General features: G+C 44.1%; 1 protein-coding gene across 1 annotated transcript in view; it reads right to left on the bottom strand.

Annotated features, from left to right (window-relative positions):
- Nucleotides 1-15,789, bottom strand: part of BEND7 (BEN domain containing 7) — a 77,866-nt gene that overhangs the window by 42,042 nt on the left and 20,035 nt on the right. The window contains exons 3-5 of the mRNA XM_022580545.3: nucleotides 11,312-11,611; nucleotides 8,450-8,572; nucleotides 4,242-4,507 (exon numbers count right to left, since the gene is read on the bottom strand). Of these exons, the coding sequence (XP_022436253.3) occupies nucleotides 4,242-4,507; nucleotides 8,450-8,572; nucleotides 11,312-11,611 (689 nt within the window). The remainder of the gene's footprint in view (nucleotides 1-4,241; nucleotides 4,508-8,449; nucleotides 8,573-11,311; nucleotides 11,612-15,789) is intronic.

Genomic DNA, 15,789 nt, shown 5'->3' with positions numbered 1-15,789 from the left:
TCATGTATATGTACACATAAGTTTACTTAACGAACATGTATATTTATCCCTATAAAGGTACTTAGCTAGGACTGCTAAGGTTTAAAAAAGACCCAGTAGGGCTTCCCTGGTGGCGCAGTGGTTGAGAGTCCGCCTGCCGATGCAGGGGACATGGGTTTGTGCCCCGGTCTGGGACGATCCCACATGCCGCGGAGCGGCTGGGCCCGTGGGCCATGGCCGCTGAGCCTGCGCATCCGGAGCCTGTGCTCCGCAACGGGAGAGGCCACAACAGTGAGAGACCCACGTACCACAAAAAAAAAAAAAAAAAAAAAAAAAAAAGACCCAGTATTTACTGAGTGCTTAAAACGTACCAGGTACTATTCTAAGTGCTTTACATAGATGTCTTCATTTAACTCTTCCAGCCAGCCCCGTCTCTGAGGTTAGCACTATCATCATTCCCATTTTATGGAGAGAAAACTGAGGGAGGTGAGGGTGGGTGCACTTGCTTGGGGTCACACAGCTGGGCTTGTAGCCCGGGCATCCGGACCTCAGAGGCTGCACCCTTAACCATGAAGGTCTCCCCCAGAGACTTCCAAGTAAACAGCACACACAGCCATAGTCTAACCTTCCAGGTCTCCTTTGTGTCACGATCGTCTCATGAACAGTTAGTGAGCGGTGGTCACGTTCAAGAACAGGGCTAGAGCAGGGGCCCAAGTCTGGCACTCAGTGGGTAAGGGCACACTCAGCCCTGGTCTGGGAACCAGCTCCACCTTTCTGGCTTTGTGGGCTTGAGCAGGCTACTTAAGCCCTTTAGGCCACCGTCTCCTCATCTATAGATTGAGGATAATACTAGTACCTCAAAGAGTAAGGATGAAATTTGAAAAATTATTTGGCAGAGGATAGCCCACAAACGCTACTGCTACTACTACTATTAATGCTATTATTATTATTATTTTAAAATTTATTCCCTGCCCTTGAGACGCCAAGGGGGAAGGAGAAGAAATCACGTAAATAATTACAAACTGGCATAGCAAGTTCTATAAAGGATTGTTGAAATCATATTGGTGCTTTGGGCGGGGGGGATGTGTGCACAGTGAGGAATAACAGGGAAAGAACAAGAAAATAGGAGTTAAATTGAGGAGAGGTTCTGATTAACGCCAAGCCCTAGACCCAAAGTTTTAAAAGGTGATTTTGTATATTGTGCTTAACACAAATGGAGACGTTTGGCCATCTGCTGAGTACCTTTTATGTGCCAGGCACCGCAAGAGGATTTCCCCATGTGCTCCAGGTCATTTAGTGCTGACAGCACTCCGAGGTGCTGGACTGTAGCTGGTTTTGATTAGGGCTCCCTGTTTCTCTGCACTGAGCAGGGATACCCGTCAGGGGTCAGAGGGTCGGCGGTCTACCTGCAGTGATCTACAGCCCCTCACGTTCGTGCCTGTGCCTAGATACACAAATTTGTATTTGGGTGACTCTAAAAGTCACAGCATAAAAAAAGATAATGCATTGTGAACTTTAAACAATTTACAGTAATTTTTTTTTTTTTTTTACATTTAAAAAACAATAAAGCACAGGTTTTATGTGTCCTTTTTTCATTGCTTCCCGCTCTCATCTTTCTCCTGTGCTCCAAACGTCTAATGACCTTTTGAGGACACTCAGCTTCTTTTTACTTCCCATCCAGCACTGAAGGCCTGCTTCTGCTCCGTCCTCCCTGTCTCAGTTAAGGAAATCAGTAGCATCTAGTAACCAACCTCGTTTTCCGGGATAGAAATGTGGGGCTTACTTCTCCTGAGCCACCAGGTTCTCTGTGTGGGCACCCCCGGGGGCCTCTCATTTCTCTGTCCCTGCAGGCTCACTGCTCACGTACAGACCCTCCCCATCTCTTGCCTGGCCGCCTGGAATTACCTTCTTCCTGCTCTCTTTGCCTCTAGTCTCTTTTCTGTATTCATCAATCATCCACAGTGCTGTTCCAGATTCCATTCTAAACACAGGTATGATTATTCCTCTACTTGAAATCTGCAATGGCTCCCTAGTGCCCACAAGATAAAAAAGGCCCAAGGGCCTCGGCAGGACACATCGGGCTTTCGCTGTCGGACTCGATCCCGTGTTTGTATCGTCTGCTATCGGTGCAGGCCACACAGCTGCTCTGACTGCAACGGGCCACACGCCCAGTCCTAGAACGTTGGACTTAATCGTCCCAACACTGGGTACTTTTCAGAGCCCATCTTCAGATACACGATGCCCATCTTCTTATATATAATCCAGTTATATTACCTTTTCTCCAATTGATTTTATAGAATAATTCCTACAAGATTGTGATCTATTTTCTTGTTGTCTCCTCTGGACTTCCACCAAAGTTTAAACGGCTCACGGCTAAGAAATAACAGAAGACTAGAAGGGCACCTAAATTTAGATGCCTTGGCACTGATGGTCTCGTCACCTAAAGGGCCAGCCTCATTCGTGCCAGCAAGACTATCCGGGGACACAATTTCTGATGATGGGACTCACTGCGCGGTCCTCTAGGTGCAGTGACGCTTTCCGTGGAATAGATGAATCAAAGGGCATATCAGTTGGATGATGGAAAGATAATATCTGTGTACGCTTTTGCTTTTCTTTAGAAGCATGTTATTCTTCAGTCAAAGACAGTCAGCACCTAACTGAGTTTACATGGACAATTCTGAACGTGCTTTATTAAACTGAATACCTCTTGTTAGCAAAAATCATCATGAATAAAAAGCAAATTATTTTTTTGGTATTTAAATTACAATACTGGTATTGGTAAAGATAAGAAAAATTCTATTCTATTTCACTAATGTACATAAAGCCTTTAACAGACCTTTCTCAATTTATCTCTGAAGTACGTTTAGACCTTAAACATTTTTGAAAAAGGAGCAAGTTCAGTTCTTAGCATTAGATCGACTCACGCAGGAGATGATTTTCACAACTCAAATGACTGCTCCTGATACATTAATGCCTATCACAGAAAAGAAGGCCTAAAAAATTCAAGAAAAATGTAACAGTATGAAAACTGCTTCAGACTGAATGTACTTTGTGTTGTGGAACCATTTACCTCTGCTTCCAAATGTGTGATCCACGTGGGCTTTGAAACCAGGGCCTCAGCTGCAGTAACAATGGGGTAGGATCAAATGAGCCAGCTGGTCCAGGGTAGAATGCTGTCGTCATTAATGATTTTTTAAAACTAAGTTTTTAGTCTAGAAGAACTTCTTAACAATTGTGTGTGTGTGTTCGTGGGTAAAGAAACAAATAAACAGGAACCCCTCACGCCAAGGATTGGATAAAAGGTCAAATGATTTTCTAGTCTAACCAAGTCACGAGATGATTCTTTTTGTTGCCTCCCTTTTTTAAAGACCCGTGCTAGCAGACCGTCTTTCTGCAACTTGAAAGGAACAACTGATTTAAAATAGCAATTTATTTCTTATTTAAAGTTGAAGAGGTAGGGCCAAACTCTCATCCTATATAGGCCTGTGGGAGTTCTCAGCGGGATTCTCAACCTATACCATCTGGTAATAATAGCTCACCCATCCTTGTTTATTTTAGGAACTCTCCCAACGAGTTGGGGTTCACGGCATCAGTGTACTCAGATCAAGGTACTGCAAGGAGGGTACGCCGTGGCCGATAGAGCACATTACTGAAGAAGTTCGTTTATGGCCGTGTGACTATAAAATGGTAAGTCAGACGAACGTCTTAGATGTCATTCAGCATCTTGGGTTGCGACGACCTTCTAGCGATGATATTTAAATAGAAAAACCTTTGCAGACTGTTAACCTATCATTACACAGACTCAGTGGCACGGCACTGCGACTTACTTAGCAGTGTGGCTTGCATCTATAAAACAGAAGTAGCACCACTGCCCTTTTTTTTATTATTAGTTTGTGTTTCTAGAAAGGTGTGACCTTATCTGTAGGGTTCTGTTCATTTACGCCCATCTACAAAGGATTCAGTTATGTTCTTTTAGCTCACTACGCTGAGGAAATTGAAAACGGCTGCTTCAAAATTAAAAATGTTAACGAAATTAGTGAGCAGAACTTCATCACCCTTCTTCTTTTGGAGAGAATGCAAACATGTTTAAGGAAATAAGGCCTAAGATTTTCAGAAGAGAAAACCCTGGGCAAGGGAATTACTAAGAGTTTTCCTTTCCTCTTTCGCACGTGTATTCTGCAAGTTTCCCTGGTTTTCTTGGGCAGAACTAGTTAAGGGCAAAGTTACACATTAGCGTCAGCAGCCAGAAAACATCAACTTACATCAGAGGCTGGTGATTGGAGTACGATGCCGAATCCTAGGATGTGGTTCTCCCTGGGGGAGGTGTGCTCGGCCGAGGGGAGACTGGGATTCTCGGGGGCCGCCGCCGCCTTCTTCTCGGCTTCTAACGCACTGGGCTTCTGTTTCACAGTGAGAGGTTCCACAGTCTTCAGGGGCACTTTTTTCTTTTTATTTCTCTTGCGCGAGACGGCAGTTCGCTGGGAGCAGATAAGGGAAATTGGGGGTTGTTGTCTGTTCTGGGTTCCAACTGTGAACAACAAACAAAAATATGGTACAGGCACTTGTCTCTAACTCAGGAGTATGTACTTGCTTCATAAACTGAGGCTGAAGTGGGTTCACTCAAGGACGAGGCACACTGAAATCAACCTCACGCTGGACCTGAAGATAACCAAATGCAGCCTTAAAGGTCTACAGGCAGAAAAACCCAAGAGAATACTCTGTTCCAAATGCTGGTGGGTAATCGACAGGAGGAAAGGATGATGAGCTCTGAAAAAACACTGAAGCGTGACTTTACGCATCCCATGACACTCTTGTATAACTGAGAACTCCGGAAATTAAATTGCGGTGTGGATGTTCATGCTTTCTGGCAAGCCAGTCTCAGGAATATTCCAGTTGTCACTTGAGGTTAAACTGATCAGTAGCCAGCAGCCTACAGGTGCCAAAGCTGACAAAGGCTGAGCAAGGACGGTCACTGGGGCAAAGCTGATCAAAAGCGTCATTCAGGAATGACCAGTAAGCATGTGGGCCAGGCCTGCCGGTCAATTTCAGGTCCAGTTACTCCGGCCTCACAAACCAATGCTGTTCCACACATCAACTATCTCCACACACTACTCTCCTGGGTTCCGACCAGGCTGCTCCTCTCTGCCTCAGTTTCATGTAGGTGAAAAAGAGGAAGGCTATAATTCTGTACAAGGAGAGCAAATCAGTAAGACCCAGAAACAGTCTGAGTTCCAAAGACGAAAAGCACCCATCAAGAAGTGGGTGCCGATGCTGCCTACGTACTTAAGGGAACCAAGGATGCTAATTACAGTTCTCATTGGTGCCCTTCGAGAAGTAACGTTTATTAACCATTTAAAAATACTCTGGGGGCTTCCCTGGGGGTAAAGTGGTTAGGAATCCACCTGCCAATGCAGGGGACATGGGTTCGAGCCCTGGTCTGGGAAGATCCCCCACGCCACGGAGCAACTAAGCCCGTGTGCTACAACTACTGAGCCTGTGCTCTAGAGCCCGCGAGCCACAACTACTGAAGCCCGAGTGCTGCAACTACTGAAGCCCTCGAGCTGCAGGGCCTGCGTGCCGCAACTACTGAAGCCCGCACACCTAGACCCCGTGCTCCGCAACAAGAGAAGCCACCGCAATGAGAAGCACGCGCACCGCAATGAAGAGTAGCCCCCGCTCACCGCAACTAGAGAAAGCTCGCGCGCAGCAACGAAGACCCAACGCAGCCAAATACATAAATAAATAAAAATACTCTGATGCAAAGTTTTGTAGGAAAATATGGCATTACTACTTAAATCTTCATGTGTTAATATGGTTTGATAAATACAACCACAGGACATAGCTGCTTTTTTTTTTTTTTTTTTTTTACAGAAGTACACCTCTAAAAATAAGACAAATGAAAATCTAAAGATCTTTACATGCACATCATATGGATCATTTCCTATCAGGTTGTAAATAAAGAATATTTGTACTCTGAACTTGATATCTGCACCTCTAGGCTGGACAGAAATTTATAAATAAGTATTAGAAAAAAACTACTTGCACTGTAAAATGAGCAGAGAAGTTTTTTGACCGCCCATGCAGTAATTAGTCTAGCTCACCGGTTCTCGACCTCGGCTACACGTTAGAATCACCCTGGAGCTTTAAAAAAAAAAAAAAGCCAGTGCCTCAGCCTCACCCCAGATTAATTTGAATTGGAATTTCCAGGGGTGATGCCTGGGCATCAGGGTTTTTTTAAAGCTCCTCAAGTGATCCTACTATGCAAGCCGGACAGGAACTTTTCTCTCTTTGGTCCAGATTTTCACCTGAGGCGGCTGGGTCTCCATCCCGAAAGTCACATGGACAACCGAAGCAATTATCTACGGTCTAGGACTCCAGCCTCACTTTCCAAAATTAAAAGCAAAATGATTTAAGTTTAAAGAACACAGGTACTGTCTAAGTTTTTCTCCTCCTTCCGCAAGTCTGGACAGAGCGAGCCGTAGTCTTTTGTATCCAGATCTTATCGCTTGATCTTAATCCTGGCTTTCTCCCTGAAGTAAAGGTGAAACTTTCTAAATAGAATTTAAATCTACGTTTTATAGGCAATAAACCTTAAGTAAATCTACGCACTCAACACAAATTCTTAAGTTTAAGGAAAGGAGAGTAATTTATTCAGTTTATCCTTTGGGTTCTCCTACAGCTTTGGAGTCGCTTACCACCCTAACCTGCAGAGGTTCAGAAAAGAAAACAGGGTGACATAGCGGCATTTACTTAATAGATCCTAAAAAGGCTTCAGTCAAGGATTTAAAGGGTTGCAATTTGTAGTTTGCCATTTCAGGAGTAAGGAGCTTAAGTAACAAAATAAATCATTACAGTTTCCTACGCACATTTTCTTAAGTGCTAACAAATTCTTCCATTGAGGAAAGAATCTGTACCGGATGAAGTAACCTTTCTTTCTGAGCTCCTCATTTAGCAGATGTTAGCCTTTACCAGGTTAATAAGAACACAGATTATCCTGGTGGAACAAGGTGAGTTAAATGCTTACTGGCCTGACCAAAATGCTTATTTTTTTTTCCCTTGGGATAAGACCAAATCCAGCACATAAAATTAGATGTCGCTTCTCAGAAAGCCTTTTGCCCATTTTACTTTCACGTGATCTTGGGTGACTGATATGTTTTAGTATGAAGCTTTTTACATCAAACCACATCACTGAATATTAAAATTTTACTAGAATTCACTAAACGGCACCAAGTACGATTTCTGAACAGTGACCTTTCTGAATACCTTTACAGAGAAAAGGGGGTTAGGGGTGATAGTCATAAAAGACAGTGCTATCTTCCTGCTCAAGGAGCAGCTTTCCCTGACAAGGGGGAGGGCTTAATAAAATGATTTGTTACTTTCTGTGCCTGTCACAAAAATGTCCTTTTTTTCTCCCCTAATTGTGGAGACTAGAAAACACACCCACTATAATAAGGACCTAGACTTCTAGACCTCTATGAAATGCTACAGGTCTTCATAACAACACTAACGAAATAGCTGAGGCTCGGATCATGCCTTACAGAGTTCATTTCCATTTACTATCTCATTCCATTTTCACAACAACCCTGTGAGTTAGATATTAATACTCCAGTTACAGATGAGAAATCTGAGGTTCAGAGAAGTTAAACAAGCTAGGACAGGAGAAACTGGGACTCTGACCCCAAACTGCAAGTTCACTGCTCTTCTGTTCTTCAACTTGTCCAACAGGGGCGAGAACAAAAAAAGCGTCGTGTAAATAAAAAGACAAAACAGGAGGTGTCTCTGAGCTTCTCTGACCTGAATGTTAAGGAGAAAAGCCACAAGCAGGGCCCGAGGGCCAACGTTTCTTGTCAGCTGATGCTCTGGAATCTTCACCAGCGGAGCCCATGCTTCCTAAGGGCTCCTTCGTGTGCACAAAAATGCGTGGCTCCCCACCTGTCACACGGAGCCCAGTGCAGGGGGCGTGCACGCGCGTGTGTGTGGGGGGGGGTGACTTGTGCAGGAGTGGGAGTGTGTGAGACGCACGCAGCCCCCAAACCGAGCCCCTCGGGAGGGAAGATGAGCCGTTCTCACCTCCTTCCCTGACGTGAACCTCCTTGTTGATTCCCATTAGGAAAATGAGCCTGAGCAGCTCTGCCCACTTTCGGGTATAATTGTTTCAAAGTTTAATTAGCTGACATTTGTGAAGTGTGGGGAGTCGGGCTGAAGTATCCGGAGCACATGTACCGGCCATAAAGCATTTGTTAGAGTTGCTAATGGGAAGATGGGTTGTAGAAAAAGTGGAGAAAATGGCTAATTGAAGAAGCACGTCATCCAGTATACTCCAGTAAAAATGTTTTTTAAAAAAACTAAGAAAAAAAAAGATAGCAAGGAGGGAAGCAGACAGTGATCAAAGCACCATGAACATCCTGACTGGAGATGTCACGTATGCATTCAAAACCCGAGGCCTCCATCCGAGGCCTGATCTCCGTACCTGCCTGAATCTGCATCAGCTTCCGCATGGCCTTGAGCTCCTGGAGAATGGCCTGCAACGTCGACTGGCAGTTACAAGTACAGCAGTTTGATCCCACTGACGAATTCACCACTGGAAGTTCTCCTGAGCACGAAAGAAAAGAATGACGGACGCCAAGCAACAGCAAGATTATAAACAGCCAAAAAAAAAGGAAGGGACCGTGACAGGCTTCTGAAGCCTGTGCAGTTAACTATGAAATCGTGCCTGAGGAAAATGTACCCAGTAATTTGGACAGCCTAAATTTTGGGGTCTGACTTCGTCTAATTATCCAGGCTTCTCTATTGTCAGGTGCGCGCTGTGTCTCGGGTGGCAGAGCCTGCGTGAACGGACACACACAGTTCACTGTCACAGCAGGCCTCCCTACTGACACCCCAGTTCATCTCAGATAACAATTCCAGAGAGATTCACTAGAAACACGCTCATGCTGTTGCACAAAAAACTAGCTCCGAGAACAGTGTTACCAAAAAAAACAAAACCAAAAACAAAACCTGGTAGTTGGATATGTCCTGAGGGTTCATATTAAGAATTAAATGTGTCTGTTTAAAAAATAGTTTTATCATTAATCATGTTATTCCAAATATTAAGAACGGTCAACACATTAAACTTCCACTCTGGGTGTGGTATGTCTGGGATGGAGAAAGCGGGGGCAGGAGGGTCTGGGAGGATCCATTTGAGCTTGAGGGTTTAGAGGGTGCTGGGGTGTTAGATTTTCTCCAGCTACATAAAGGAGATCCTGCTACATCTTTTTTCCATTCCCATTTCTTTAATTTCACTTTAGTCTCTTTTCCACTGTTTAAATTTAGTATCTTTTCCTTCATGAAACTATCCTGTTTCCCTTACATGTAAACAAATATCTTCCTATCATCCCTGTAATAAAACGGGACATTTGGAAAAACACGCTTTCAGCGCAGTTCTCCCAGTCTCAGTATCCCACCCTGCTACCTTTAAGTGGATTAGGATAAGAGAGACTGCTATCACTTCGGTTTTTTCACAGGTGGAAGAGGGAAGTTCTAAGGTTTTGGTCCAGTGATAGCTTTTCGTATACATTAAATGTAATTTACATCCTGCAATATGCATTATTTGTGGATATACTTAATCTTTGGAACAGCATAATTATTTACATTCCGAGTGGTAGCACGTTGAGATGTTACAACTTTAGAAGTGCAGATAATTCCAACGAGACACCAAATGCATTCCTATCGAAAATATGCAAGCAATCAACACAAAAAGATCTATTTTTAAACGAATATGGGGGAATTCATGTTTTCAACTATTACCATTACTAATATTTTCCAAAGTAAATCCACTATCCTTGTTGTATCCTGGAAAACAGAACACTGTTCACCCAACGCTCATTGATGCGGGGCTTACTAACTTCACACATACCTAAGGCTATTTTAGTTCTCTCATCATTTCTCCCATGGCAGTAGAGTTAGGCGGACGTTGTAGAATGTTCCTAGTCACTATTCCAAGTCTATCTTTATCACTTTTAGAGGACAAAACCAACCCTTTTCAGCTTGTTATAAATCATTTTCTAATTTTAAAGAGAACTGCCCTTTCATTTTTATGAAGGAGCCTTAAAAGAGCCATCTCCTTCTAACCTGGAAGCATGCCAGCATGCATGATATTGGCTTATGTAAAATTAAGAGAGAGAGAAGACACCCATACATCTCTTGGGGGTCCCTCCCTGTCTCATCAGCAGTGGCTCAGAATGGCTCTTCATACCTCTGAACTGGTTCTTGCAAATTGTGTTTAAAAAGAAAAATAAAATCACAGTAGTTCTCTTTTTCTTGAAGGATGATGTATGGGGAAAAAAAAAAAATCCTTAACTTTTCAAGGAAACTGAAAACGCATTCTTCCTTTCTTCTTGTTCTCTGTGTGAAAACTACAGTTCTGCACATCTGTACATAATTTATAGAACGAGTAATATGTCACTGGAGGGAAAATTAACGTGAATGGAGAAATCATCAAGTTTTTCCTTACGCTTTGAAAAAAAATTTGCCATTTGATTTTTTTTTCTTAACAATTAGGAATTTAAAATAGAAAACTAATGAGAACCTACTGTCTAGCACAGGGAACTCTACTCAGTACTCTGTGGTGACCTATATGGGAAAAGAATCTAAAACAGAGTGGATATATGTATGTGTATAGCTGATTCGCTTTGCTGTACACCTGAAACTAACACAACATGATAAATCACCTAGACTCCAATAAAAATTACTAAAAAAAATTAGGAATTTAAATTAAGGAAATTTTACTTTATAGGAATACTTTTCAACCTGAATGAAGCAGGTTGTAAAATATGGCTCAACAGGTTCAGTAGCTTGAATGTGAGGTTGAAGTGAAGGTGTCACCTGGGGGCGGGGTCATCAGTCCTGCCTTTATCTGACTCTTCCGATAATGAAGAAAGCACAAGACTAGGCCAGGGGACGTATTAATACACCGCGTGACCAGGAACCTTCTTTTAATGACAGAGCGGGAGGAGCTCTTTCTGCCCTAACTGTTCAGTCTTTTGTGACAATAGTATCGTTATCTCTGCAAATGATGGCTTTAAACCTCTTAAAGGGCTAAAATCTCTACCAAGAAACTATCCCTTCTAATGGAGAACCCCCAGGTTTTCCTGCGTCTCAATTCTGGTTTTTGATGCTCTTCAACGTTTTCCTTTATGTCTTCCCGGTCTTTTAAGATAACTCAGCTAAGGCGGGTGGGTGATTAAGGGAGGGTTTAATATGTTGAACTCAAAGAACATGCTGAATATTTAGACAGAAAACACGTCGGGGCAACGGCCCCGAAAGCGTTGTGAGCATCTGATGGCAGCCATACCATTGGAGCTCCCGGCGGCGTGGGACTGGCTCTGGAAGGTTCTGGAGCGGGTGCCATACTGCCCTGAGAACTGCCCACTCTGGGGTGGTAGCTCGTTCCACGCACCCCGGGAAGACGGGTGTAGGCTCGGTGGGGCCTCCACAGAGTTCAAACGCGGAGGCCACATCGAATCCAGATCCTGGGGTTCTTCTTTCAACTTCTCCCCCTCCTTGCCCACACGCTGGTAGATCCTCCCAGCGCTGTCATTCAGTAATCTTCTCATTCCTGTAATTTGTTTTTTAATTTCCATGCTTTCGTCTCCTAATGGAAATGGGGCCAGAGATATCACTGTAAATTAGCGAAAGAAAAAATAATCCACCACCAAACCAAACCAAAACAAAACAAATAAAAGGCCACCCCTTCTTCCTTCTTTGGAAATGGGAATGATTACTGACTCCAGATGCAAGCCTCTCTTTCAAGAATCTTCCTTCCTCAGAGGATTTTTTTTTCTTTTTTGAACCAAAGTATCTGTATTGCACTGAGGGTACTTAATAAATATTACTTAAACATGATTCAAATTATACAGCTATAAAGTATTTTCTATAAATAATAACATTAGAGGATGCCTAGATGTATTAGGAGCTATTTCAAACATACTATCCTCTTAAATTGTCATCAGCCAGTATCTTTACAAACATTAAGAGAAGTAGTTTTTTTTTTTTGTTTTTTTTTTCTCTAATCTGGGTGTTAAAATAAAAGTCTAATGCCAGGGTATGTATACGCACTCATACAGTCACTCTACTAAATGCCTGCGATTTCAACTACAAGAAAAGGAAAAGGCCCACAGAAAGTATCTATTAGGAAAAACACAGCTCTTCCAGATAAATCTAGCACATTTAATACAGTCACGTTTTAATGCATTCAGCATCATATTAGCCAGGTTTCTCTGTAGCACTAACTGCACAATGAATGTAGGTATTTTGTGTTGTCTAGTTAGATATTTAGCTCATTAATATATGAAGACATTACTGAGTATAAGGCAACTTTTATATACTGTTTTCAAATAAGTATCTTCAATTTTTAAAATAATAAAAATATTAACTATCTACCATCTAACATGAGCAAACACAGAAGGAACACAGGTTTCCAAATTTACAATTCTGCTCTGTGTGGGCATGTGCTTGAGAGGAGAAATATTTTAATTTGTAATAAAACTCTTTTCACTTCAAACACCTGCGACAATGACAATACGGAAACAATAAATCATGTTCCAGATTTTATGGGAATGAATGACCAAGCACAATTTAAGTAATGCAGGGTCAGCAGAATTCACAAGTTTCTCAAGATGTCTGGGGAACAGGGTGTGTCTGGAAGAGGTCCCAGAGGAACTCTGAAAGAGAAATCTGTACGCCAGTGTGGTCCGTGTTCGTTTCAGCATCCAAAGCTAAACCTTCCTCGCTAGGTTAGCAGCGCAGTTTCGGCAAGAAGGAGCTTCTTTCCTGCAGGGTTTTTGTTCTTGATCTTCTAGATCAAGGACGTTGCACATGCATCCACCTGCAGCACGCTGATCTTAGCTGGCACTGGCCGGTGGCTGCCACTGCCCTCCCTCCTGGATCCCTGGCGAGAGCTGCACCGGCCAAGCCAGATGAAGACAGGCGCGCGGCCTGGCTCCTGGGTCAGTGCCTGCTGCACATGAACCGTGACACATCACAGCAAAAGGGATGCTGTCTTTCCAAAGGCTCCACCTCTGCTGCGGGGACTGAATTCTATGATAAAGTGCTGTCTTGGGCGGGGAAAGAAGTCATGAGGATCCTGGAACTTTCTAAGAGCAAATCTGCTTTGTCATGACCTTAGTTTCACAGCCCTAGAAGTTGCAGCTCTGAAAATTACAAGACTGAAACTACAGTGTGAATTCTGCATACTTGGTCTTTTCATGTGGAAGTCCAGGCTCCTCGGTGGAGGAAAGAAGGCGCAAGCATCAAGGGGGATCCTGGCTGTGGGCTGATGTTTAGAAACACTTCTTCTAAAATCAAAACAAAAAACAAACCACAACAACAGATCAGGACCTGGGACCGAGGAGGAAGGAAACAGGGGTCTGTGAAGGAGGGCAGCGGAGCTGGCTGACGTCCTGAGAAGACAGCGCACTGTCCATCTGACTGCGGGGCATCCGAAAGGACGGAACGTAGAAAAGTGCAACAACTGCCCAAGTCAAGGAGAGGAAAGTTGAGGGATGTGGGGAAGGCTGGAAACGGGCTAGTTGCAGGGAGCTTCTTAGAGGACACACGCTGGGTGTCCCCAGGGGACAATGGGTAACTGAACTGTCCTTCCTTCAGCCAGAGAAGTTGGGAGCAGCCCTGACCATACCGCCTGGGGGAAGAGCTCCTGGAACCGGATCACAGGCTGGCTGGCGATGATGTGCTCTGCAGAGAGGGGGAGAGTATCCTCACACAAGCATATTTGGGAGGGATGGAGCAGAGGGCCGGGGGCCGGGGAGGCTTGAAGACTAAAGGTGTGGACAACAGAAAAAGCCGAGCTGCCTGCACGCACTGGGATGGAATGGGTGCGGACTGCAGGCAAGCAGGGGCACCGCAGAGGCTCAGACCACGGATGCCGGTGTGTGGGTCAGGGGACAGGCCGGGGCTGGTGCTCCCCAGACCTGGACTCACTTCCCAACTGCGCTGACTTGCTACTTGATACAAGACAAGCCGCCTGCCCTTCTCTGACTTCAGCTTCCTGAACCGTAAAATGAATTCTTAACCAGACCTTGCTGGGCATAACCTAGGGGGGGACACAGGGCGGTCTAGGAGGGATACAGGTTTTTCCGTTACCAAGATGTTCACAGGGCACCGAATGCCTCTAAAAGTCCTTCTCAGAAAAAGTGGGCTTGGGCTTCCCTGGTGGCACAGTGGTTGAGAGTTCGCCTGCTGATGCAGGGGACACGGGTTCGTGCCCCGGTCCGGGAGGATCCCACATGCCGCGCAGCGGCCGGGCCCGTGAGCCATGGCCGCTGGGCCTGCGCATCCGGAGCCTGTGCTCCGCAACGGGAGAGGCCGCAACAGTGAGAGGCCTGCGTACTGCAAAAAAAAAAAAAAAAAAGAAAAAGTGGGCTTATTCTGACTGTCACAGTGAAGCCGAGTTCTCTGATTCCAAAACAAAAACAAAAAAGGGCAGGAAGTATTACGAGATTGAGATTCAAAGCACTAGTTGACCTCTCTTTGTCTTTCCAGTTTTAAGGCAATGTCTTCTCCACGTATAAATGTCAGGAAAAGGAAGCTCTAAAGAAGCAGGATTCCCTAAGGAAACCTGTGCACTTTCCTGATTCCTTTCCAAACCTAACTATGCCTTTACTGATGTTTAACCGCAAGGGGCTGCATCTTTTTAGAAAAGACAGAACAGTAAGAAATCTTACTAACATGGATCCATGCTATGTGGCTGCCTTATAGGTAAAACAGCCTTAAATGAAAAATGTTTTGAGCGTTTACTGACTAGACTCCTTTGGACAAGGTCTACAAAAGATAGTAGGCTGGATTCTACCCTTTGCTAAAGCTCAAGACTCTACAAGATCACTTTCCTTTACGTAAAGAATTTATATAATACATACAGAGTCTTGCAACACACAAGTCACCATACAGGATCTCCTTTAACTTGGCCAGGAGAGAAAGATATACTACGCAGAACACGATTATTCATGGTTTGGGGTATTAAAAGAAAAAAAGACGGTAATGCCCAAACATAGAGTGAGATGACGTACGTAAACATTGTATGTCCGTTTCTATATGCCTTCTTTTCACGAAGAACAGTCACCATATCTTTGCCCTAAAAATTAACTGGTGTTGACATGCAGTAGGCATTCCATATACCTTTCTTAAGTAAATGAAAGAAATGTTCTGTCAAAAGCAGAGTGAAGTCCAGTAGAATTAAACGTGATCCTAAGGTTATAAACCAACAATATATTAATAGGATGGACTGAAAAAGTACCAGAAATAAATCATTCCATAAACATTTATCAAGCATCTCCTGGGCCCCAGAGATACAAAAATCATCTTGTCCGAATTGAAAGGTACTCCCCCTGCAAATCTCTCAACATCTTCTACCCAAATCCCTTTATACTGGTTTGTTGTTCTAAGAAATGGTCCTGATTCTCCCCATCCTGTTGGCCCTATGCCTCTTTTAACTCTGTGCCCCCGGAACTCCAGGTAGCAGATTGCCCCACGATCTGTAGATGCCTCTGCTTCCTTGCTAGAGATAAAAATCAGCTCTTCTCTGAGGTCCCTGCCTCCCTGCAGCCCCTCATGAAAATTATTCACCTCCCATTCCCTCGGGGCTGGGGACGGTGCCCCCCCCCACCAAACATCACTCTTCTGGCCCCAGACAGAAGCTCACTGTTGTTTGAGTTGATGCCACAGCTGTATCACCTCCCACCCTTCTTCCTGAACAGCAGTCTGTGTGCCGGGAGTTTAAGGCTCATAAAGAGAAGTGGCAGGTGATGAAGTGGAAAT

This window comes from Delphinapterus leucas, chromosome 2 (assembly GCF_059928025.1).
Source record: "Delphinapterus leucas isolate spDelLeu-1000000601 "Yukka" chromosome 2, BTC_Dleu_Yukka2, whole genome shotgun sequence".
Lineage (NCBI taxonomy): Eukaryota > Metazoa > Chordata > Mammalia > Artiodactyla > Monodontidae > Delphinapterus > Delphinapterus leucas.
This window is presented reverse-complemented; position numbering and strand designations above follow the sequence as displayed.